General features: G+C 29.8%; 3 protein-coding genes across 5 annotated transcripts; 1 reads left to right on the top strand and 2 right to left on the bottom strand.

Moving 5' to 3' along the window:
• Positions 1 to 2,990: 2,990 nt before the first annotated feature.
• Positions 2,991 to 6,324, bottom strand: LOC111294323 (26S proteasome non-ATPase regulatory subunit 8 homolog A). Its single transcript, XM_022887593.2, has 6 exons — positions 6,111 to 6,324; positions 5,750 to 5,828; positions 5,214 to 5,316; positions 3,774 to 4,037; positions 3,368 to 3,479; positions 2,991 to 3,281 (listed from the first exon to the last, which is right to left on the bottom strand). The coding sequence occupies exons 1-6, from the start codon at positions 6,213 to 6,215 to the stop codon at positions 3,141 to 3,143; spliced, it is 804 nt and encodes a 267-aa protein (XP_022743328.2). The 5' UTR covers positions 6,216 to 6,324; the 3' UTR covers positions 2,991 to 3,140.
• Positions 6,325 to 7,717: 1,393 nt separating this feature from the next.
• LOC111294722 (uncharacterized) lies at positions 7,718 to 12,606 on the bottom strand. The gene is made up of 5 exons (XM_022888115.2): positions 12,271 to 12,606; positions 11,196 to 11,733; positions 10,811 to 11,083; positions 8,324 to 10,719; positions 7,718 to 8,231 (listed from the first exon to the last, which is right to left on the bottom strand). Exons 1-5 carry the CDS (start codon positions 12,382 to 12,384, stop codon positions 8,151 to 8,153), a joined length of 3,402 nt encoding a protein of 1,133 aa, XP_022743850.2. The 5' UTR covers positions 12,385 to 12,606; the 3' UTR covers positions 7,718 to 8,150.
• A 5,991-nt stretch (positions 12,607 to 18,597) lies between these two features.
• On the top strand, positions 18,598 to 24,161 carry LOC111294322 (uncharacterized protein At1g51745-like). Of its 3 annotated transcripts, none has more exons than XR_002690712.2 (5): positions 18,598 to 19,129; positions 20,688 to 21,244; positions 21,418 to 21,717; positions 22,351 to 23,767; positions 23,906 to 24,161. XR_002690712.2 is itself a non-coding variant. In XM_089743305.1 (5 exons), exons 3-5 carry the CDS (start codon positions 20,782 to 20,784, stop codon positions 23,646 to 23,648), a joined length of 2,061 nt encoding a protein of 686 aa, XP_089599431.1. In that variant the 5' UTR covers positions 18,997 to 19,129; positions 19,274 to 20,066; positions 20,688 to 20,781; the 3' UTR covers positions 23,649 to 24,161. The 3 variants fall into 3 exon arrangements, 2 of the variants coding, with proteins under 2 accessions (XP_022743327.1, XP_089599431.1); XM_089743305.1 differs by adding an exon at positions 19,274 to 20,066 and having other exon boundaries at positions 18,997 to 19,129; positions 22,351 to 24,161; XM_022887592.2 differs by having other exon boundaries at positions 22,351 to 24,161.
• Positions 24,162 to 24,241: the final 80 nt, after the last annotated feature.

Here is a 24,241-nt window from a genome sequence, read left to right as displayed (position 1 = left end):
TAATTAATTATAAGTGACGAATTCATAATATTCATAATTATGAAAGGATAATTATAAAATTTTAATAAATAATTATATTAATACATATTATTAAAAAATTATCTTATATATTACTAATGAAATTTTAAAATTTCACCATTAATATTAGAAATTTTAGCTTTCACCTAAATATAATTATGCCATTTTATTAGTTCAGTTTATTAAAAATTTTCATTTATTATTGAAGTATATATACAATGTATTTATTAGGGATTTTTTAGGCATCTAAAAAGTAAAATGCTTTAAATAGTTATTATTCTCCATTTAAGATGGAATATTCTGGTAGGCCGTTAGTTGCGGTGTTACTTGACGGTGTTGGTCGTTGGTTAAAAGAAACGGTATTTATTGAAATGACGTTTTTGTCCTTTATAGTGGAGAATTTTGTACTTTGGCCGGTACGGTTTTTTAATATGCCCCCAAATGGAACATAGGCATTGGTGGAATATTTGTGAAAATGTGGTAAAGCTATTTCGTGAAGATTTGGTTGAAGCGGTTTTCATTTACCTCTTGCTTTACTTTTGAATTTAAATTTTAAAGCAGCTTAGTAATTTAGAATAATACTCAAAAATAAAAATTTACCTTCAATCTTTTTATTACGTGAAATTAAGGTTATAATTTTTTATTTTCTATAACTAAAATCTTGACAGAATATTTTATATTTTGCTAAAAATTTTTTGCTGAATTATGCAATTTATAAAAAATATTTATTTAAATTTTTTGAATGAATTTTACGATAAATATTTGAGAAAATAAATTTATTATTAACTTGAATTAAATTTTATTCACTTATTTTTAATTTTTAATGACTATAATTACAATGAAATAAAAATTTATAATCTTAATTTTATATAATAAAATATCAATGTTATATTTTCATTATTAATAAAAAATTTGAGGATTTACTTGATAATTTTTTCAATAATTTTATGTGAAAATAAGATTAGATTTCTTTAATTAATTTAGTAAGATATCTTTGAAATACTTCAATTTTTATATATTTTATTAAAATTCTAATATTAATATTTAATTAATTTTATATTTAAAATAAATTAAAAATTAATATAGAATTCCAAAAAAATAAGAGTTATGAGTACTAAAACAAGAAAGATAAAATAAAAAATGAACATTCATGAATGAAGTACGTATTGAGATATTAAATTTGAGTAATTTTATTTTTATTTATATTAACAAATTCAAACATAGATTTTTTTTTTTACTTCTAATCATAATCATGGATCATATATAACTGATGAAAATTTTAAACTTTATAAATAAATTAAATTATTTATATATATATATCTATTTAATTAGCATGTTAATTTATTAATATAATTTAGAAAAATACATGTTAATTTTTTAATTTCATTTATTGAGTTTAAAACTCCGTCAGAGGTGAATAAGATAACAATCATCAATTTACAATTATTTGAAACAATTTCATATTTTATTAAAAAAAAAAAAAAAGGCAAACGCGTTCCAACCATTTCTATTCTCTGAAAGCTACCTTCAATATCCTAAGAATTTATTCCCTTCTTTCTTTCTTTTTTTTTTTTAATATCTAAAACTTTTTAAACCAATTGACTTTTAAAAGGGCATTTTTTATTTTTAGAAATGCCCTTTTTCATTTTCAACTGTCCAAACTCATTACCATTCAATTTATTTAGGAAAGAATTATTTTTTTTATTATATGAAAAAATACTATATTTATATGATTTTTTACTAATTATATTTGAACAATTAAAAAAAATTATAATCGTTTAATATCTGTAATTAATTCCTGAATTAATTCAAAATTCATTTATTTTTTATATAATTTATTTGTTTTTTATGTTTTCAGAATTTCTATAAAAGCCAAAAATAAATTGTAGCATCCTTTTCATAGGCATGCAAGTTGAGATAAATTTTTGGAGACAACAAACCTCGTGATGTAGTATTAAATAGTGACCTGTTTATTGTTATATGCAAAATACGAGAGGACGCAACAAAACCAATTAAATAAGCAAGAGATTGATGATAGCTGAGCTCCAATCTAATGTCATACTGAAAATTATTCTAAGAATTTAAAATATCGTTTTGAGAGTCCAAAATTATCTTTGAACTTTATTTTGAAATAACTAACGTATACTTAAATTAAATTTAATTAATTAATATAATTATTTTTAAAAAATAATATTTAACGAATCTAAATTTCAATTCCAATTCTTATAATCATTTTCTTTATTCATAAATTATGATTTTTTTCGTATCAAACTTGTAGTCAAAAAATCATTTGTTTTAATGAGATTATATATAAAATTATAACTGAACAATCTTTGATTTATACATTTATCTATTACTAGAAATCAATGAACAAGTCAAACAAGTAAATTAGCATGCTAGTGTATAGCTTAACCGAATTTAATATGAAATTCGTTAAAATAATAATAAAAAAAACCTCTTAAATTTTATAATTTTATATAAGTAAGTCTTTATATTTTTATTTTATTTAAATAAATTTTTAATTTTTAATTTTTAATCTACACCCAAATGAATCTTTCACTTTTAATTTGCATCTAATAAATATTTAGACTTTAATTTATACAATAAACCCCTAACATAATCTATTATTTTATTTGAAATAAAAATTTATTTGAATACAAATTAAAATATAAAAATTTATTTAAAAAAATAAAACAATTTAAAATTTTTTAATATTTTAGCCTATGATAATCAGATGCCGGCACGTTCACACGCGTTAAGCACGTGATTAGAATTTCCCTAGGGTGATCACCGACATCAAATTGCCACCTTGTTTTCCCTATTCATCAATTGAAGTTGAATGATTCATTATTTCTGTCGTTAGATCAATTTTAACAAATCAATCATCAGACAAATCTTTAAATCACAGATAAACAACCAGCTGGAAATAGAAAAAAGAAAGGGGAAGCTCATTCGTGGCATGATCCTAGCAATTTGGAACCACAAATGTATATAATTTGAAATATGAAATCAAAACCGCCTTTTAAGTTTCATACTGAATGTAGAAAGTAAAATCCACAACAACAGAATCGATGTCCAGGTGTCACAAGAAGAAGCAAAAGCAACCATTGACAATAACTTCTCTAGACAATCCGCTCCAACTCCCTAGCATAACTAAGAGTTTGATTGATCAATTGTAGTGATGGAATCTCCTTACTCGGCGCAGATTCTTTTGCCTTCTGGAAAAAGACAAATCCCTTCTTCACCTCCCACTCAGGATGCTCCTGCAATCAAGGGAACAGGTCCAAGTAAGCTTGGTATGCCAAAGCCTTTGACAGTTCTTTTTAATGGCTGATATAGAAATGCTTACCTCTTTGATGTATTCCAAAAGCTCTTGATCAGATGAGAAAAGCAACATCTGTCGGGCATCATTAATTGAAAGATAGTCGTATGCCTTCTCACTGCATCCAGCTATTTCATCTCTGAAAGCAACAAGTTATGAGTAAACTAATGAGCATTATTGAGCAATGAACAAGAATACACAATAGAGCAGATTCTATCACTTAAAAGAAGCATAAGAACATGGAAGTGCCACCAGCTAGAAACTCCCAGGTCGTCAAAACAGGTAGTACTATTAACACTGATGTAATAAAGTCATTAAATGATTTTTGGTTCAACAATAATTGTGGACACAACCGAAATTTAAATGATAGTTTGCCATGTTTTGAATTTTTTATCCCTCAAACTATCATCATACATCAAAGACACTTTCTTACCTCACTGTTTTTGCTAAGAGATCCATGAAATAAACATAAGTTTCATGGGGAGCAGTCTGTCGAGCACTCAACACACGATTGTAAGCCCCTTCCATAAATGATTGCTCCAGCTCCACAGCATGCTTGATGCAAGGATTCTCCAGAGCAGTGGCTGAAAGCAGTTCCAGTTCGGTGTGAAACTCAGCAATTCTGTTCTGGACAAGAAGTCTCAAGAGATTAAGGCCTAAAATTGGATACTCTTGAGGAGATGGTGGAAGACGGTTACTGCTCCATCAAAACAAAAATAAAACAATTAGCATCAATTCCCAAAAATAAATGATAGAGGCTTCTAGATAAGAAATTAGTAGCACAAATGAGTACACACATTGTAAGGAGTGGAAGTTAGACAATTTGTTTTAATGGCACAAGTTTAACAAACCCAATTAACATGCTCATACAAGATATAACATCCGTTTTAATTTCTTCACGTATTAAAAGTCTCATACAAGATATAACATCCATTTTAATTTCTTCATGTATTAAAAGTCTTACATAAAAGAAAGGAGATTGCCCATCAAAATTCTAAGATGTGAATCACATATAGGAGCATGGAACCTATTCCTTTGAACTTTGGATCATTATAACTAATTATATAGAGAAGTGCCACAAGTTAAATTAAAGAAGGAATATCAACAACCAGAAAATATTTAGTAGTGGATAAAAAACATCCTAGATGATCTGACGTGTAAAAAACTTCCTTTATATATGATTCCCCATACTTTAATAAATGTGCAAGAGTTGGAAGCATCGGATTTGGAAAGCGGACAAACTTAATAATGTCCTGTAGGGGCTAAGCCATACTATTATTCCTCATGACTTGGCAGCATTATTGGCTGCTTATGCCAAGCAGATTAATTGACCAACCAAAATGGCTATTCTCACAGTAGTTATTGTAGATCTGATCCATAAGTTACTACCTTAATATTAACATTTACTGGCAATATATTCCCTTAATTTATTAAAGATGATGCTAACCATCAGGAATATATTTGATAATGTGTATGCTTTTAGACGATTCTTAAATTTCACTCCAAAACAATAGAACATAAACATTTAGAAAAGTTCTTCAATTTTTTCTGTCATCGATTTCATTGCACAATTCAGACCAACAAGTCCTTTTGGATTATATAAACCTTCACTTGATTTTTCTAATTAGACAAATTGTTATCATCTTTTATGAATCGCTATGCAGGGCATTATAGAATGCAACTTTTCTATATTCATCTACTTTAGGCACCAGACAGAAAGGGCAGGAAATTTTCAACAACAACAAGACGAAGAAAACTAAGCCTAGATAGAAAATTATTCATACAGGAAAATAGCTACATTAAGGTGACAAGACATAATTCCTGAACTACAGAGCAAAACTTTAAACATAGCTCTGAAAGACAAGCAACTAACCCAGCATCTGTATAATAAGGCTTCAACTGGAAGAAATCCCTCTCAAAGGCATCTTGATCCTCAACCTTCACACTGAGGACAACAGCATGCTCATAAATTTCCCCTGAAATATTCATTGAAAGAAAAAAAGAGAATTAAACAACTTATAAGTTATAATCATCAAACAATTAGAGACTTAAATTCTTATATTCAAACAGTTTAAAACAACTTTCTTATGGCAGCTGAAACACAATCGGATTATTAATCCCATCTACACTCCAAAAAGAAAGCTTAACGATCCCAAAAAAGAAAGAATCAAACTTGAATATTCCAAATCATATTTGAAATTTACTAATGGTCTCATAGGAGTCCTCACCCTAAACCAGGTTATATTTAGTTCTTGCACATGAAGCTTCAACTAATAAGCTACCATACATACAGCAACCTTTCAAAATATGCAAATGCTAGTGCTTCAATTACAGATGGACAAACATACAAATGAAATACAAATGACAAAACAAAAACGAAAAGCAATTCAATTGAGTCAAAATAATTACTTGCTAACAGCAATTCATTAACCGCATTAGGTGTATTTTCAAATAACGGAGGAAGGCTCCTGAACTTTGTCAGCAACACCTGCAACAAGAAACCCAAATGGCTTGAGTAGCATTCCCATATAAAAAAATTGAGAACTAACGAAAATAGTACCGAGCCAAATAAAATGTTCCTTTTTAATGCCTTCCTCTAGTTCCAACCTTTCATCGATCCAATTTTCAAGCTCAAAGATAGCTAATTCATAATTGAAACATCCAACAAAAAAAACCCCAAATTCCTAAACCCTAAAAAATCAACCCTCCAAAGAAACTGAAGATCTACAACATGGGCTCGATCTTTTCGAGATGAAAGAAAGAGGAACACCTTGAGTTGAGAAAGGAGATTGGCGCAAGAATCGTAATCTTTTCTGATAAATGCAGCTTTGAATCGCTCGAATAGCTGAGACACTTCGGTTCGCTGTGGATCCATCTCTGTGTTCTTTCGCGAGCTATCGTGTTGCCGAAACAATGGAAATTCTTTTTCTAATTTTTTTCTACTCACTATTAGGCTACAGCAAAATATATTTAAGGGGAAAATCCTTTTTTTTTTTTTAATTGAAAGGAGAAAATATCCATCGTGTTTTTTTCGTTCATTTGCCAATGCATGGGATAGTATGATTACGATGTCGTTTTATGATTAGTATTTTAATTTAATATTATCATATTTATTAGTTTCCAAAAATAATTTTATTTAAATTATAAATTCTATTAATTAATTATGGGGATATAATATACTCTATTAGAATTTTAGTAATAAAATTTTCTGCTTTAAAATAAAGTTTAGGAGTAGTTTGATAAATTATTAAAGGTTTTAATTTTTTGAAAGTTATTTTAAGATCGACTTTTTTTTATTATAATATATCCAATGAAAATTTATTGAGAATTTTTATTAATTTCCTAAATTATTATATGTTACTTAAAATACTTTTATTTTTTATTTTTATAAATTGTAAAATGTGTATAAAATTATGTTTTTCTACATGAAAATATCATAAACTTTTGTTCAATTTGTAACACTTAATTACAATATAATATTTAATTTTTTATTTATTGAATGACTCCTTTAAAAATATTATTTACACTTTTTTTCTTTAAGGTATTAAAAAAAATCATGCATGAAACAAATAAATGTAAAAAATAATAAAAATAAAAATAAAAATTCATTACTAATAATTTCTATAAAAAAAATCATTACTATTATTTTTTGACAAAACAACATTAAACGTAGTAAAATTCATCTCTCATTTATGACTTTTGTGAAATATTTATTTGTTTCAATCACTTCTAAAATTCAAATTTTGAATCACATTTAAAAAAAAAAATCAAAATTAATCTATTCTATCAATAACTATTAATTTTTTTTGACACGTGTCATTATTTATTAAGTTTTTTATCATGTAATTTGACTAACAATGTTAATTTTTTAAAAATTTTAATAAAAATAAAATTTTAAATACTCAAAACTATCTATTATATATTTAAATTTAAAACCTAACACTTCATCTATAATCAAAACGGCTAATGACTATTTAAGTAGTAGTTTTGCCAATGCACTATTTCAGTATGTAACAAAGGCAGAATTTTGTATTTAAATGATTTTAAACTTTTGAAAAATATTTATAGTTTTTAATAATAAGTATAGATTTAAGTTAATCCAATAAAAAGTTCATTTTATTTACTAAATGTTACTTCATTATAAAATTCATGGATTTATGTTTAATTTGAGTATTTCATGAAAATCATTTTGATAATCGTATTCATGCACTTTCAATTTTTACTCACATGACATAAATAATGTTATTCTATCATATACACAACTTGATTTAACCAAAAAAATTACTTTCTTCACTATTTAATTAATGAATTTAAAAAAAAATAAAAGAAAAATAAACTACTATAATTAAAAATCCTCTTCAAATTTTTTTTTTTTTTATAGAAGGAAGGGGAATCAAACCTTATTCTTTAAGTAGGAGTTAAACTGGATAATTAGTGCTTTATTATTTACTTTCCTTGATCTCTAACTTGTAGCTTTTTTTAAATATTTTGATCATCTGTTCTGTTTTTGAATATACATTGGATTGATTTTCATTTAAAGCGTGCAAGCGTCTGATGCTGCAAAATACACAGCTTTGGGGTTTTGAAAGACAAATAGAGAGAAACAGAAGATGAATTTGTCATATAAATGGTTTGCATGTTGACATGCAACAAAATTGGATGAAAAAACATTATTGTAAAATTCAAAAGCAGCCATCAATCAAGTCTTTGCTAGCTGTGCTATATATAAAACCAGCAGGGGAAGCAGCAACAAACCAAGGTTTGAATTGAATCCTCCTCTGTCTCAAAATGCTTTTCTTCTATACTTGTTTCAGTTTTGCTTCTCTGCTTCTTCAGTGCGCGTACAGTTCTGTGGCAGTGTTTGCAAGGCTGGTCTTGTCTCCCCAAATGCCTGTGCTCAGCAAGAAACCAAATAACTAACACTGAAGCATTCAAAAGCATTAATATTTATAGTGACCTTGTAAAAGTAAAAGTGCACCTCACCTTACTGTCATTCTTATCTTCTTTGTTCTTCATATTGCCAGTGATCTGTAGTTTGTCAAACTTCTTGGTCAGCTTCTTTAGATTCCTTAGACTCATACTTTCCAATTGCTGCATGGTTTCCTCATCAACGATATTCTTGTTTTTCTTCATCTTTCCCAGACTAGGCTCCGTCACCTCTTTTGCACTGTTGTTTTTGTCAATGTTCTCCTTATTGTTGTTATCTGAAACTTGTGTCACCTTTGGAATTGTTGTCTCTTTCTTGCTTGAAGATTTCCTTGGTGTGAAACGAGTTAGCTGAGAAAATTGAGCTGTCAATGGTGACAATGGCATTGAGGTTGTAATCGCACTGTTTGGGAAAAGAGAAGGGCAAGGAGTCCTTGGCTTTGCAGCGGTGGGAGTCTTCTCCTCTGGAAGGATTTCCTGGGCGGCCTCTGCAAATTCCTCCACTGGCTTTACACGGACAGCAACCAATGCTTCTGCATCACCATAATCTAGCATCTTGTGAACTGGGATATCATCCTCAACAGATTGGAGGGCATTGTGGAATGAACTCACATGGATTATGTCAGCATCAGCTACATTTACATCAACCAATGCTTCTTCATCCACCATATTACGAGTCATTGGTTCTGACTTTACACAGACATCAACCAATGCTTCTGCATCGCCATAATCTAGCATCTTGTGAACTGGGATATCATCCATAACAGATTGGAGAGCATCATGGAATGAACTCACATTGATTATTTCAGCATCAGCTACATTTAAATGAACCAATGCTTCGCCATCCTCCATATCATCCACAACAGATTGGAAAGCATTGTGGAATGAACTCACTTGGATTATTTCAGCATCAGCTACTTTTACATCAACCAATGCTTCTTCATCCACCATATTACTAGTCATTGGTTCTGACTTTACACAGACATCAACCAATGCTTCTGCATCACCATAATCTAGCATCTTGTGAACTGGGATATCATCCATAACAGATTGGAGAGCATTATGGAATGAACTCACATGGATTATTTCAGCATCAGCTACATTTACATCAACCAATGCTTCTTCATCCACCATATTACCAGTCATTGGTTCTGACTTTACACAGACATCAACCAATGCCTTTGCATCACCACAATCTAGCATCTTGTGAACTGGGATATCATCCATAACAGATTGGAAAGCATTATGGAATGAACTCACATTGATTATTTCAGCATCAGCTACATTTACATCAACCAATGCTTCTCCATCCTCCGTATCATCCACAACAGATTGGAGAGCATTGTGGAATGAACTCACATGGATTATTTCAGCATCAGCTATATTTACATCAACCAATGCTTCTTCATCCACCATATTACTAGTCATTGGTTCTGACTTAACACAGACATCAACCAATGCTTCTGCATCACCATAATCTAGCATCTTGTGAACTGGGATATCATCCATAACCGATTGGAAAGCATTATGAAATGAACTCACATGGATTATTTCAGCATCAGCTACATTTACTTCAACCAATGCTTCTTCATCCACCATATTACTAGTCATTGGATCCTCAGAGCTATAGGCGGCTGTTGGAATAGAAATGCCTTTTTGTTCACATAAAACTTCCTCTTGTAGTTCATCAGCTACATTTACTTCAACCAAGGCTTCTTCATCCACCATATTACTAGTCATTGGATCCTCAGAGCTACAGGCGGCTGTTGGAATAGAAATGCCTTTTTGTTCACATGAAACTTCCTCTTGTAGTTCATCAGCTACATTTACTTCAACCAGGGCTTCTTCATCCACCATATTACTAGTCATTGGATCCTCAGAGCTATAGGCGGCTGTTGGAATAGAAATGCCTTTTTGTTCACATGAAACTTCCTCTTGTAGGTCATCAGCTAAAGAATTGTTGTCAGATCCGGTGTCATCGTCAATGTCTGAATCACCGAGGAATGCATCAACAATATTTGACTCAGGAACAATTTCATTTGGATCATCATCTTCATTTTCCATTTTTTCTGATGAATCCATATAACCTTTGGGGAGAACTGAAACATTTTGGGATGCTTTGCCATCGACATCCCCTTCAGCTTTGGGAAGTTTGGCTAGAGCATCATGTACTGCATTGGTATCACAATCTTTGCCAACTAACTTCTGGCATTCAATTTCCTGTGGAGCGTGATTCGCATATTCTGCTGCACTCCCTTCTATTGGCTCCATAAATTCTGCAGATGAAGAATGATCCAAGACCTTTTCAGAAATATCCTCAATGGTATCAGCAACCAATATGTCTATTGAATTTGTCTCATCAGCATGAGAGCCCCCGTTGTTCTCAGCTATCAATTCCTCGGTCAAGTTGTCAATCTCGTATGAGTCTTCAGAGACAGCAATATTATCAGATCCTGCAGTGCGACAACCATCATTTACTAAGAGAAAACATAAATAGCAAGAAAAAAACAAAATGCACGAAGAGGGAAAACATAGCTGTCATACCCTTTGGATCTAAGATTCCATTAGGAATATCTCCCAGCTTGTCTTCACCTTCAGGCTCATCAGTCTTCTCATTAGGAAATGCATCTTTTGTATCTTTCAAGGCTGAGAGACAGTCCAAATTATCAGATTTGTGAGAACCAGCCTCAGATATCACTGTGCTATCATTTTCTCCATTGTGACACTCGCTGTTTTCTAGAACATCATCTTTCAAATCCCTTTCATCTTCAAGGGACGCACTTAAATTTCTGGCCAAAGGTACGACTGATGTATCTTCTGCAACATATATTCATGACTAAACTCATCAATCCTACTTCAGCAATGAGATAGTGAATCAAAAATCTAAAAATTGAATGGAATTGCAAATTCATTAACACAAAGAACTTACCAGATTGACCATTCTTGTTCTCTTCAACTGCATCCTCCACCATTACATCAATCTTCACAGGCTCCATCCTTTCACTCTCCTTCAAACTCATCCCGGCCATGCACTTCTCCAACAGCCTTACTGACCGCCTCGTGCCATAGCCCTGCCGCAATGAACCTTCTTTCTGAACCTCAACTTTCCTCCTGGTCGATCCCACTCCAGGCCTTCTCCTGCCAGTCTGCAACGCTGGAGTTTCAAGCAGATCACTATTCTTCTGCTCCTCAACTTCAGGATCATTTTTCTGAGCCCTTCTCCTGGAAGTAGTAGCCATAACAGGAGTGTCAGGCACATTCACATTCTTGTTTTCTTCATTTAATTCCATTGTTCTTCTAGTCGTTCTTCGGGTTCGGGTTGTTGGTTGTGTGCTTTGAGGTTCTTCTTTGGTAGTTTTTCTCCGAGTTGATGTCCTAGCCACAGTAGAGGGGACTTCTTGGGATGATTTATTCATAGTCTTTTCTGGGGATTGAGATTGATTCATGAATTCATCAAGTCCTTCAACCTGATACAACCATTTACAAAGAACGTTACCATGAGGGAATTGGTTTTTTTTTTTTCAAGAAAAAGAGTCTTTTTTCCTATGAATGTTAAAATCAATGAACTTGGTCCTTAGAAAAACTGGGGTTTCTTTTTAGTTTCAAGAAAATGATTTTTTCGTCTGATATTAATACAAGGTAACTGGGTTCTTAAAAACATGGCTTTTTGTTTCTTCAATAAAATTATTCTTTTTCTTATGTTTTCTTGGAAACTAAACAGAACCATTTCAATAATCAAAGAATCCAACAATGGGTATCCTATAAATTCACTTAAAAAATAAAATTCTTGGAAGCTGCAGAAACATAAAAGTCTAGAAATTGTTTCTCATTAGAGATATTTTATATCATCAATCATAGAAATAAGGCAGTTCAGATATGAACTCCAAATGCAGTCAATTCTTTCCTTTGATTTCCAGTTTCCCAACAACCAGCAGAATATCAAGGTAAATAAAAAAATGGTATTTTGAAGACTGCAAAAAAGAAGAAGAAAAAGGAAAGCTTACAATCTCAAGAGCTTTGAGAGCATCAGCCATGGCAACATTGGTAATATTTGCTGGGATTTTGTTCCTCTTGCAAAGAGTCTGGAGCTCTTTCCTTGTAAGGCTATGGAAATCCATTTTTTTCAAAGAACAAAAAAAAGGAAACAAACGGAGATAGTTTGTTTTTTCTTGTTTGGTTACTGCGAAAAAGATTGTTCTGTTTTTGTGTAGTGGAAATGAGGGAAGAAATGCGGCATTTAAACGGGTAAAGGAAGAAACAGACGTTGGGAGAGAAAACCCTAGATAACATGACCGTTGGAATGGCTGGGCTTGAAATTTGAATTTAGGATTGCGATTTTTTTTTATTAGGCAGGTTGTTGTTTTTTTTCTTTTTATACCTGATTTGTTTTTATATGGTGATTTTTTTTCTTTTTTTTTTAATTTTGAATTATTTTATGATTTTTTTTGGGAAAAAAATCATTTTCATATTTGAGCCATCACAACCTTTCTTTTTTTGCTTTTTTTTTTTTAATTAAACAATCATGGTTGATGGTACATTAAAACAATTTGAGCCAAGGCTAGCCATGATTCAAGATCCAAATTTTGGGCATGACTTTGTTTTAGTGGGTCAATTCAGCTCTCCCTTCTTAGATCCAGGACTAATAATGATTCAAATAGGATTTAGTTAAGATTTTTTATAATGTATAATATTATAAAATTTTAATAATTAATTCGAATCTGAATCGATTTTTTATATTATTCGATCTAAATTGAATTTTATTAATTTGATGTAATTTATTGGATTTTAAAATTTAAATTTTTTATATATTATTTTAATATAAAATTTTAATATTTTAAAATAATTTTAGATATAACAAATTATTTTTATTTTATAAAAAATTAAAATATATAAAAATTAATAAAAAATATAATTTGATTCTTTTTTTTTACTTCTCTATCCGAAATCTAATCTAAACTTAATATATATATATATTTAATATCTAAATTTAATCCGAAATCTAATCTAAACTTAATATATATATATATATTTAATATCTAAATTTAATCCAAATCGAATAAAAAATTTGAATCGAACTGAACACTAATAATTTAAATAAATTTTTGGTTTTTTTTATTTTTTTCTCATTCCTACTTAGAACTTGAATTAGTCATCAAATCTTATAATGTGATGTTCAGATGCTATTTCTATAATGGACTTCTAAAGATTTATCTTAAATATTCGGTTAAGTATTTTTTATAATGTATAATATTATGAAATTTTAAATTTTGATTTGAATTTGAATCATTTTTTATATGATTCGATCTAAATCGAATTTTATCGATTCGATTCGATTTATTATATTTTAAATTTTAAAATTTTTATATATTATTTTAATTTGAATTTTTAATATATTTAAATAATTGTAGATATAAAATAATTATTTTTATTTTATAAAAAATTAAAATATATAATTTAATTTTTTTATTATAAATAATATTCAAATTTAATTCAAATCGAGTAAAAAAATTTGAATCAATCTAAATGCTATGATTTTAAATAAATTTTTAACTTATTTTATATTTTTTCACTCCTACTTAAAACCTACTTAAAACCTGAATTAGTCATCAAATCTTATAATGTGATGTTCAAACACTATTTCTTTAATTTAGCGTCAATCAACTTTTAAAGATTTACCTGTTATTTTTTTTTTAGCAAATGCGAGAAGATTTATTTAGACTAGATTTATTGAACACATAAAAAAATTAATTTTCAATAGCCTTCCAATTTGTTTGAATTTAAACAATAAAAAAAAATTACATTTTATTTATCACTTGAACTAATTATCCATTGATATATTCCAATATTATTGTAAAAGTGACACCGTGTTAAAAATAATAATAAACAAAGTTTCTACCACTATGGTAATGTATATGCACAGGTGAAATGCACTATGATAAGAGGTGCCAAATAAGGATTTGAGTCAGATTATCACGAATATGAGTTATTATGGATTTGAATTATTTTAGATTTTAAATCATTCTAAGTTTAGGTATTTTGAGTTAGGATTTTTTTTATTAAAGTAATTTTGGTTTAGTTATTTCTTTAATATTAAAGTTGAGTTATTACATATTTAGATAATATAAGTTTTGGCTTTGTGTTGTTTCAAATATGAATAGTTTTGAATTTGAATTTTTTTTATTAATATTTCATTATGTTCTTTTTTTTTTATCAAATTTTGTTTGGTTGAATTTGATTAAAATTGTTAAATGGGTTTGATAGCTCGTATTATGATGCAATTTGGTATGATATAAATCGTCCTTGACAAGATTCATTGCTACAATCATGAGTCATGCCCAGCTCGACTCATATTCTAGCATTATACTAAACTAGACTAGACTTTAGATCTGTTAGATTGGTACGACATAATTAGAGGTGTAATCGAGTTGATACAGTGAGAAGTTCAAACTCGAGTTCGACTCACAACTCGCTGCTTGATATTCGATTTGAACTTTATCGAGTTTTATTTTTTAAGTTCGAACTCGATTCGTGATCGAATTCAAACTACTCAAGCTCGTTCGATTAAGCTCAATTAATATGTAAAAATAAACTCGATTCGTATATTCGATAAGAGTTTGATTATTTATACTCGAGCTCGAGCTCGAATTCGAAATCGAAATATTTAATTAATTAAAATATTTAAATATATTTATATATAAAAGCTCGATTAGACTCGCGAATTACTCGAGCCGGATATAAGAATACTCGAATTCGGCTCGATCAATAAGTCGAGCTATTTGAGCTCGAGCTCGACTCGATAATAATCAAACCGAATTTAAATTTTCTTCGAATTGAACTCGAATAACTTACAAGTATTAATGTATCATTTACACCCATAAACATAACCCATCAAAGACCAATGCTAATACGTGGTATATTGATTGATATGGCATAAAATACACAAATATTAATGTACCATATTATATAGACCCATAAATGTTATAAATGAGTTTAATATATCATTTTTAGTTATATTTTATATCACTTTTATCATATAATGGATATTTTTTAATTCTTTTAATACGTTATGTTAGCAATTTATAAAACTTAAATTACATTAATAAATTTACTTATAAAATATTTAAACTATTAGTAATAAAATTATAATGTTTTCATTTGATTTATCATTTTCTAAAAAAATATGAAATATATATTGTTTAAAAATTATTTATGAAAAAAAAAATCAAGAATAAGATAAAATACATGATATAAATGAATTATCATATGATGAAAATGAAAAATAAAATAATAATATGATATCCTTATTTTTTAAAAATTTAGATCTATAATGTTAGTATTTATTAATGTCACTTTATTATTTGATGAATTATTTTAACTTTTATTGACAAACATAGATATTTTATTAAATCATATAAATTATGTGATTCATTTATTAATTTTATAAATTAATTTTAAAAAATAGTTAAAAAAATAAAAATAAAAAATTTCAAAAATATGATAAAAATTTCAAAAATTATTAATAGGTCATGCTTAACCCAATATGATACTAAAAGCCGACGTGGCTCATAAAAGTTGTAAGTCATATTCCATATTAGATCATATTCTTATTTTTCATGGACTGTAACAATACGACACTTTAGATAATAATATTAAACCAACAAGATCTATTAACATATAGACTAATTTTAACATCTCTAAATTCAGTTTTAAAATTTTAATGATTTTTCGAGTTCCAATTCATTATTTTTACAATAATAATAAAGATTCACTTTTATTTTCTACGCAAAGCTCTTTATTGTTTTATTGAAATCTATATTTATTGCAACAAAAATCATGTACTTATATAAATCTAATAAAATAAACTATTTATATGTTAAAAAAATTAGTTAGTTACATAAGTATTTTTATATAAAAATTATTAAAAAATAATAATATAAAAATTAAAATTAAATAAAAATGAACTTTATTTCCTAAACAGACCTCCTTATTGTTTTATTAAAAATTATTTTTTATATTTAACATTTAAAAATAATATAAGAATTAAAATTAAATAAAAATAAACTTTTTATTAATAAAATAATACCTAAAACTTTGGGCTTGAAAAATCATGTCGGGAACGTGCTCCATTTATGTTTAAATTCAACCAAACTCTTTAGAAAAGATATTAAAGAATATATTTTTGGACTATATTTTTTAAAATTTGAAAATTAAATCAGAAGTAAGTTTTAGAATATTCTATTTCCATTCATCTCAAGATATATGTAAAAATATATTTTTTATTATTTTTAAAATAATAATAATAATAATAATATTTAATATTTTAATTTAAAATATTAATTTAATAAAAATATTATATTTATATATAATTAAAATATAATTTATTTTTAAAAAATAATATTTTATAAATATAATTTTAAATTAAGTATAAATTAGATGCAAATTATATATGTTGAGTTGAAATTGAATATAAAATATAATAGTTATATATCATATAAGATAAAAATCTAATATTAAATTTTAAGAGATAAAAAAGAGTCGGGGCAGATGAAAATTCGTCTTGACCCATTATCATCTCTAATCAAATGATTAATTAAATCTTGAACCGTTACTCACTCTTAAGGGATATTTAATTTGTGAAATCTTAGATTCTGAAAGAAAGTGTGATTCATAAAAAAGTGTAATATCTAAAAAAGTGCGATATTTAAATTTTTTTTTATTTCAAGGCATCTTGTATTTTGATTCACTCATTTGGTTAGCATAATCCAAGTATATTAATTCATGAATAATTATTATAAATTTTTTAACATATATGATGTCAATTTTTTATTAATTTTTATTAATAATAAATATGCAAATGATAAATAATACTTTTAACAGCAAAAAAAGATAAATATTTGATTTGATTGCTATTTTTTTTATAAAATATTATCAATAAACAGTATTGAGAATTATTTAATGTGTTTCTAGTTGAAAAGCGTTTTAAATAATCTATTTTAATTTTTTAAAATGAACTATTTAAGACATTTTTGGACCATCTTTAATATTTTTTTAGATAATATTATTTAAGACGTTTTTAATAAAAAACGCTTTAAATAGTATTCTTTCATTTTTTAAATAATATTTTTTAAGGTATTTTTTTTTATCAAAAACATCTTAAATAATCTCTAATATTTTTTTAAAGGATTTATTTAAAGCTTTTTTTTTTTGTAAAAAAATCTTAAATAATACTCTTCAATTTTTTTGAAAGATATTATTTAAAGCTTTTTTTTTTATCAAAAACACCTTAAATAATCTCTAATATTTTTTTAAAAGGGATTATTACAAAAAACGTCTTAAATAATAGCCATCACTTTTTTTTACCATATTATTTAAGGTGTTTTTAGTAAAAAAAATATTTTAAATAATTCATTTCATTATTTATAAGATTTAAGAGATAAAATATTAAAAAATTAAAGTAGCTTAGTTGGTTAGAGAATATAACTATTAACTATTAGGTTGTAAGTTTGATATTTTCTTCTAATATTTTAATTATTGTTAATAGATTACTAACAACGCTTTTAAATAGTATCTTTTAATTTTTTTAACCATATTATTTAAAAGCATTTTTAGCCTTTAAAATTTTTGAGTTGTATTATTTAAAGCATTTTTAATTAAAAATATCTTAAATAATTTCTTTCATTACTTATAAGATTTTAAAAGATAAAATATAAAAAAATTAAAATAACTTAGTTGTTAGAACATATGATTATTAATTATAAAATCATAAGTTCGATTCTTCTTTTTAGCATTTATTTTTTGAGATTATTTATTTGAGGATTATTTAAGATGTTTTTGAACAAAAAACGTCATAAATAATCATAGAAAAAATAAAACATGATTATTTAAGATGTTTTTCATGTCAAATACCATTAATTGTAGTATAAATTTTTTTTTTAACAATAAAAATCTATAACTGATTTGCAATTTCTTCTATACATACTTTTCAAAATAATAACGACTATTTCATAATTTTTTATTCAGATTAAATTTAAAAATAACATAATTTTTTTTTTAGAATCCTAAAATGCCAAAAAGAGTGGTGGGTTTTTTATTCCAAAATTTTCAGTATTGTTGAAAATCTATCATTTTCTCTTAGAATCAGATTATCTTAAATCAAATATTGAAATTAAATATTTAATAATAAAATTAAAAAAAAATTGCATGAATTCTTACCATTACAAAACCGGTTACTTCAAACCGGGTTGGAGTCCAACACCGATACACGTTTAGCACGCTTGTAGAATAAATAATACTATATGGCTATTTAGGAACGGAAAATTAAAGAAACTTCTGGACACCGACAAAAAGAAGAGAGGTATCCCCTTCCCAATTCAACTAACCAAAAAAAAAAAGAGAAAAGGAAATGCACAAAATCCCCAAACCTATTTTCTGAATGGAAACCCTAACCCTCACCCGAATACCCCTGTTCGGATCCATCGCTTTCTCCCGCTTTCGGATCCTCCGTTTCTCCCTTTTCTTCGCCGGCGGCTGAAACCCCCTAGCCCTACCCGTTTAATTTAATTTTATTGCTTTTCCTCTCATTTCTGTTTGTTTTCATAGGTATAGATGGTAAATCTGTTAATTGTACGGATAATAGAGAAATAGGGATAGAGATAGAGAGAGAAAGAGAGAGATTAGAGAGAAAGAGATGGAGAGTGGGGCAGGATCAGATGGAGGAGTCGGGTCGATCGTTTGGGTGCGCAGGAGGAACGGTTCGTGGTGGCCGGGGAAGATACTGGGGCACGAAGAGTTACCTGCGTCTCACCTTACGTCTCCGAGGACCGGAACTCCGGTCAAACTTCTTGGCAGAGAGGATGCTAGCGTGTAAGTCTTTATTATTTTCTTTTTCATTTTTAATTTGTTAATTTAATTGGCTTAATTTGTTTTAGCATTGCAAAAAAAAAAGTTATTTTTAGTGTAACAAATTTAGAAGTTTTAATCTTGATGATGATACGCCTGGGCCAGCAGGGATTCAGGATAGATTGGAACTAGTGGAAGAATAGAGAATAATGTGACTTATGCCAATATTAGGAGAGTTCAGGGCAAATGAAGCCTGGATGTTCCGTGTCTTATGAACTTAACGAATGGACATGTTAAGGTTTAACTGAGCTTTAAACAAAATTGATAATGGCTCTACAAATATAAGATGTGAAGACAAATGAAGTATTTTCATGATGCCCTATGATATGGAACTCGCTTTTGATTCGTCATTGGTTTGTTCAGAAAGTTGTGAATGATCAGTGGTTTAATCCAGAGTCAAGTCCTTTGTTACAGTGCAAAAAGTTTTGTGAAGATCTAAATATGGGTATTTGTAGCTCCATCTTGCATGGTTTCTAGGGTTTGAATGAGATTTATCTCTATTTCTTTATGATTTTCAATTAAAGAGACGGAGAATAAGAGGGAGGAAGACTAACCATAACATTGATTCAAATATTTTATTCATCTATTGTTTGGACTTTGGACCTATAAAGAAAGACCAAGTTTTATTTGTAAACCCTACCACCATCAACACCACCACAACCACACGTTAGAGTAAGAGATGCTACATTGATGTATTCTACATTTCTATTGAAGATACCAGTTAAACCTGATTTTTAGAAGTTAGGAGAAATATTATTTATTTAGTCCTTTGAAGCATAAATTCTATGTAATAATAAGTTAGCAGGTTTTCAAGTTTGAGGCCAACAAGATAACTTTGCTTTCCACATGTCTGAAGCTTATAAGAAGGTAGAAGCATATATGAGGCACCTTTGACCTCTAGGTATACTAATTTGGTTGTCAATTTACTGAGAATCTGTTAATACTGTTATTCATTTGGTTTGTAAATGCTTTCATTACTTTATTGCAATCTTAGAGAATTTCTGGTCTTAGAATAGATGCCATTAAGTTTAGTAAATCAATTTGCATCATTTTTTCCTAGACATTTCTTCTGTTGTATGGAAACACTGTCCCTTTCCTTCCCTTGTGCTTTTGTATGTGAATACCTTTCCCTATCCAGGCTGTTTTTCTTACCAGTCAAGTCGTAACCCTGTTTTTCTGGAAATTTGCTAAAGTTCTCTCATTCTGATAAATTGATGTGGAAAATATATAATTAGCCTTTTCGACTTGTATTGTTTCCATTGGTTTTGCAACTATTCTTTTATGTTCATCTTATATGGAGAAAATTCATGTGACTTCCTTTTGCTTTATTGTGCCTCCCTTTTGTGTTTTTTTATGATATGGTCTTTACGATATCATGGCTGAATTTTGGTTCAAAAGGCTTTTTTTTTCTTTTTTTTCTCGCTCATTTTGATTAGAATAGTTAGGATATATAGTCTGCCGTTCCATTTTCACTTTATTTCTGCTTGTAATATATTTTTTTTCTTTTTTTTTATCTGCTTAGTGATTGGTATAATTTAGAAAAGTCTAAGCGTGTGAAGGCATTTCGATGTGGGGAGTTTGATGATTGCATTGAAAGGGCAGAATCCTCACAAGGTATGCCACCAAAGAAAAGAGAGAAATACGCTCGGCGGGAAGATGCTATCCTTCATGCACTTGAACTTGAGAAAGAATTGTTGAGAAAGCAAGCAAAATTGGATAGACCTTCTGATGGAAGAAGTAAATCATCTGGTTCTGCTAAAAGGGATTCTGGAGGTTCAGATATTAGTAATGGAAAACCTGGGAATTCAAAATCAAATCAATCCAAGAGTCAAGATACTTCCATCAAGGTTGAGACTGTGAGCAGCCCTGTACACTTGCAAAAAGACCAGGTCGCAAATCAGCCCAGTCGGGAGAATGATCATGCTGAAATCATACCCCGGATGAGAGGATTGCAGAACTTGGGGCTCAAGACTGCATTTGCAAAACAAAAGTTTACATCTTTTGGTGCTTTGGATGCTGGTGATACTCTATATCCTTCCAGCAGGGTTTCTCACATGGGAAGAACCACTCACATTAATGGTAAATCTTCATTAGATGAAAGGAAAAGGTTACATGAGGGATTTACTAAGCAGTTTTTGGTCAAGAGATGTGACAGGAGGCACCCTTTTGTTCAAGTTTGCAGGGTAGTGCAAAATTACAGGTCCCTCATTTTTTGCAACCTAACTTTGGTGCTGTTTCTACTTCTATTTCAGGAGAGCGGATGAGTGGTGTTTTCCGAGCAAAGAGGTGCAGAGGCATGTACTTGCCTGCTGAGTCATTTGATGTTTTGGATTATAAAGGAATCCCTCCTAACCAGATTGAGATGTCACCTTCCCGTTACCTAGAATGTGATTCTTATTCTTTTCCTAGTCACCTGATTGAAGGCAATACTGGTGAGTTCTTGGAAGGAGGTGAATCTGGTTCTTCTGAATCAACTTCATCTGAATCTGAGTCAGAGTCTGATTCTTCTGAGACTGATCCAGACATGGATGAAGATATCACTTCACAGTCAGGTTAATATTTGTTAGTCTGAACTCTAGTTCGTGCATTATTTTGGAAGATTATCATGTATCATGGATAAATGTTCTCTTCTACGTTTGGGATTGTGCATACCCTGCAGACATGCAAGCTGGCTTTTTCTGTTACTTGTTCATCTTGAAAATTCACTCATGGTGTATATTGTATAGATTGTAATTTAAATTATAAGGGATTGCTTAGTAAAGTGATCAAATTTCATAGTTGAAACCTCTTGTGAGACTCAATGAATAGCAGAGATCTAGAATGGAATCTGAAACTTGGTTTATTGGCTATTTGTGAAATTAAAATTTCTCTTTTTTTGCTTCTTAAATACCCCATGGGAGTGGCAGAGCCAAGTTATATTAAGTTTGGAGGCCAATATAAAAATTTGCCTGAAAATAATATAAATCACAGAATTTTAATATAAGGTTAACAATTTTGGGGGGCCAATATATATATATATATATATATTCTTTGAACTGGAGGGCGGGGGGGTGGTTCTAGCTACCCTACTATTTTGGTTACCTGACGAATTTGATGTTTATTTGGAATGCATCATGGTATGTCTAACTATTGGTGCTAATCGATTGATTATTCTTTCTTATTACTTTATTATTCCCTCTATTCAGGTGCTACTATCTGTATGGATGCTCAATTGGGTGCCTTTCAAAGGCCTGATGCACTAGGAGGGGGAAGCATGGGCCAGGGGGAGTCAGATGAGTCATCTCTTTCTGGTGAGATGTCTCACTTTTATTCTCATGATCATCATTCTGTGAATGAAGCAGTGTCCAAATGGCAGTTGAAAGGGAAAAGGAACATACGGAACCTGGCAAAAAGATCCATGGATGCATCAGAGATGAGAGGTTATAATGGATATGCTCATGGATTATATCATGAAGTGGGAACATTCAGAAGAAGGTTGTTAGGTCAGAGTTCTCGTAGAAATCATGATTTTAACGATGATGTTGACATGGCTGTTTTGAATGCAAAAGATTTCAGGACACAAAGGGTTGGTTTTGACGATAGAGGATATTTGTATACAGCAAGGAATTCATCCAGAAGTAGAAATAGTTTCAATCGTAACATCATTGATTGGCAAGGCATGTCTTGGGAGAACCCTGCTGCTGTGAAAAGAGAGTGGGAGGACAAAGCATGGCACTTTGATCCAATTTTTGCTGCCTCACGTCATTTTGGTGGGAAGAGAAGATCTACGTTGATAGATGTGGATTTGAAAGTCCAAGCAAGCTATCAGAAAGAACCTGTACCTATTGTTTCATTGATGAGCAAGTTGGATGGGAAGGCAATTATAGGGCATCCCATTCAAATTGAAGCCCTGGAAAATGGTTCAACTGAGACCCTTCTCCCGACTAATGGTTATTTCAGTAATGGACTAATAATTAACCATGATGGAAATACTTCACTTCCGCCGGCATGGAGGACCGCCAAGAGGACCAATTTTAGGGTCCCACGTCCTCACCCACCATTTGCATTGGGTAGTTATGAAGCTGCTGAATATCATTCCTTGGATCATGAAGAAAAACCACCTTTCCAGCAATACAATGTAGGAAGCTCCGACTTTAAGGCAGGGCTGGTTAAAAAGGGCATCTCTCACGTTCCGTGCTCTCCTACTGATAGGAAGTTCCAAAGAAAGTTACCAAAGAAAGTAAGCTTATTTTCTAGCCATAAAACAAGAACTTTGTCATCAATTGGTATAGAACATAATCTTAGTTCTAAGCCTATACATGATAATGGTAACTGTGGAATGGATGGATTAATCAAACCAGAGTCATCTGGACCCACAACAGTGGCTTGCATACCTGTCAAACTAGTATTCAGTAGGTTACTTGAAAAGATCAACAGGCCACCATCAAAACCAGCTAGTAAAGTGATTCTCTCCAGTATTGGTTCTGTAAGAGATCCAACATAGATTACATTGTATATTGATACAACGAAACATTAAATACAATCAGCAAAATAAGCATTGCTAATTTCCTCTTTTTGACAAAAAAGCATTCGCAGCAACACTACATTGTCAGCATTGTCAAGGTGAGTCCCGCTTCTTTCTAATTATCAGCATAGAAATTAAGATATATATTATGAACATATTCATTTGTAGTGATTTTAGGCTTTCACCTTTACTGTACATCTGTATCTGAGGAATCAATGGAAGAAAATTTATGTCAGGTAGGGAACAGGCAATGAGAAATTATGCCAGAAGTTGGCAGTTTGGAAGTTGCATAAATATGTATATCTGCTTTCCTCAGGCCAACCTATTCCATTAATACCACAGTAAGTTCTAGATTTTGTACTCGTTTGAGAAGTCTGGAAATGGATGTCTGGTTTTACCAATGCAAGTAGATTTTGACTGTAAAAATGGATATTTTATGGGCATTACCTATTACAGGACAGAAAAATGGTAGCAGTTGGAATTTTTTATTTACCTCGTTCTTTTCCTTTTAGTTACCATTGTTTTCGAGATGCCTTTACTAGTTGTATTGCTACATACTTCAACCATGTGGG

This window comes from Durio zibethinus, chromosome 14 (assembly GCF_047325235.1).
Source record: "Durio zibethinus cultivar Kanyao isolate XHJ-2024 chromosome 14, ASM4732523v1, whole genome shotgun sequence".
Classification (NCBI taxonomy): domain Eukaryota; kingdom Viridiplantae; phylum Streptophyta; class Magnoliopsida; order Malvales; family Malvaceae; genus Durio; species Durio zibethinus.
This window is presented reverse-complemented; position numbering and strand designations above follow the sequence as displayed.

What these genes read in the sequence shown, in the direction of transcription:
- LOC111294323 (XM_022887593.2), bottom strand. Translation starts at nt 6,215, where the DNA reads ATGGATCCACAGCGAACCGAAGTGTCTCAGCTATTCGAGCGATTCAAA. An exon ending in TAATGAATTGCTGTTAGCAA is followed by an intron (nt 5,317 to 5,749) that starts GTAATTATTTTG and finishes TGAATATTTCAG; the next exon opens with GGGAAATTTATGAGCATGCT. An exon ending in TTTTGGAATACATCAAAGAG is followed by an intron (nt 3,282 to 3,367) that starts GTAAGCATTTCT and finishes CCTTGATTGCAG; the next exon opens with GAGCATCCTGAGTGGGAGGT.
- LOC111294722 (XM_022888115.2), bottom strand. Translation starts at nt 12,384, where the DNA reads ATGGATTTCCATAGCCTTACAAGGAAAGAGCTCCAGACTCTTTGCAAG. An exon ending in CTCTCAAAGCTCTTGAGATT is followed by an intron (nt 11,734 to 12,270) that starts GTAAGCTTTCCT and finishes TGGTTGTATCAG; the next exon opens with GTTGAAGGACTTGATGAATT. An exon ending in GAACAAGAATGGTCAATCTG is followed by an intron (nt 11,084 to 11,195) that starts GTAAGTTCTTTG and finishes TATATGTTGCAG; the next exon opens with AAGATACATCAGTCGTACCT.
- LOC111294322 (XM_022887592.2), top strand. Translation starts at nt 18,954, where the DNA reads ATGGAGAGTGGGGCAGGATCAGATGGAGGAGTCGGGTCGATCGTTTGG. An exon ending in GGCAGAGAGGATGCTAGCGT is followed by an intron (nt 19,130 to 20,687) that starts GTAAGTCTTTAT and finishes TTATCTGCTTAG; the next exon opens with TGATTGGTATAATTTAGAAA. An exon ending in AGATATCACTTCACAGTCAG is followed by an intron (nt 21,718 to 22,350) that starts GTTAATATTTGT and finishes CCCTCTATTCAG; the next exon opens with GTGCTACTATCTGTATGGAT.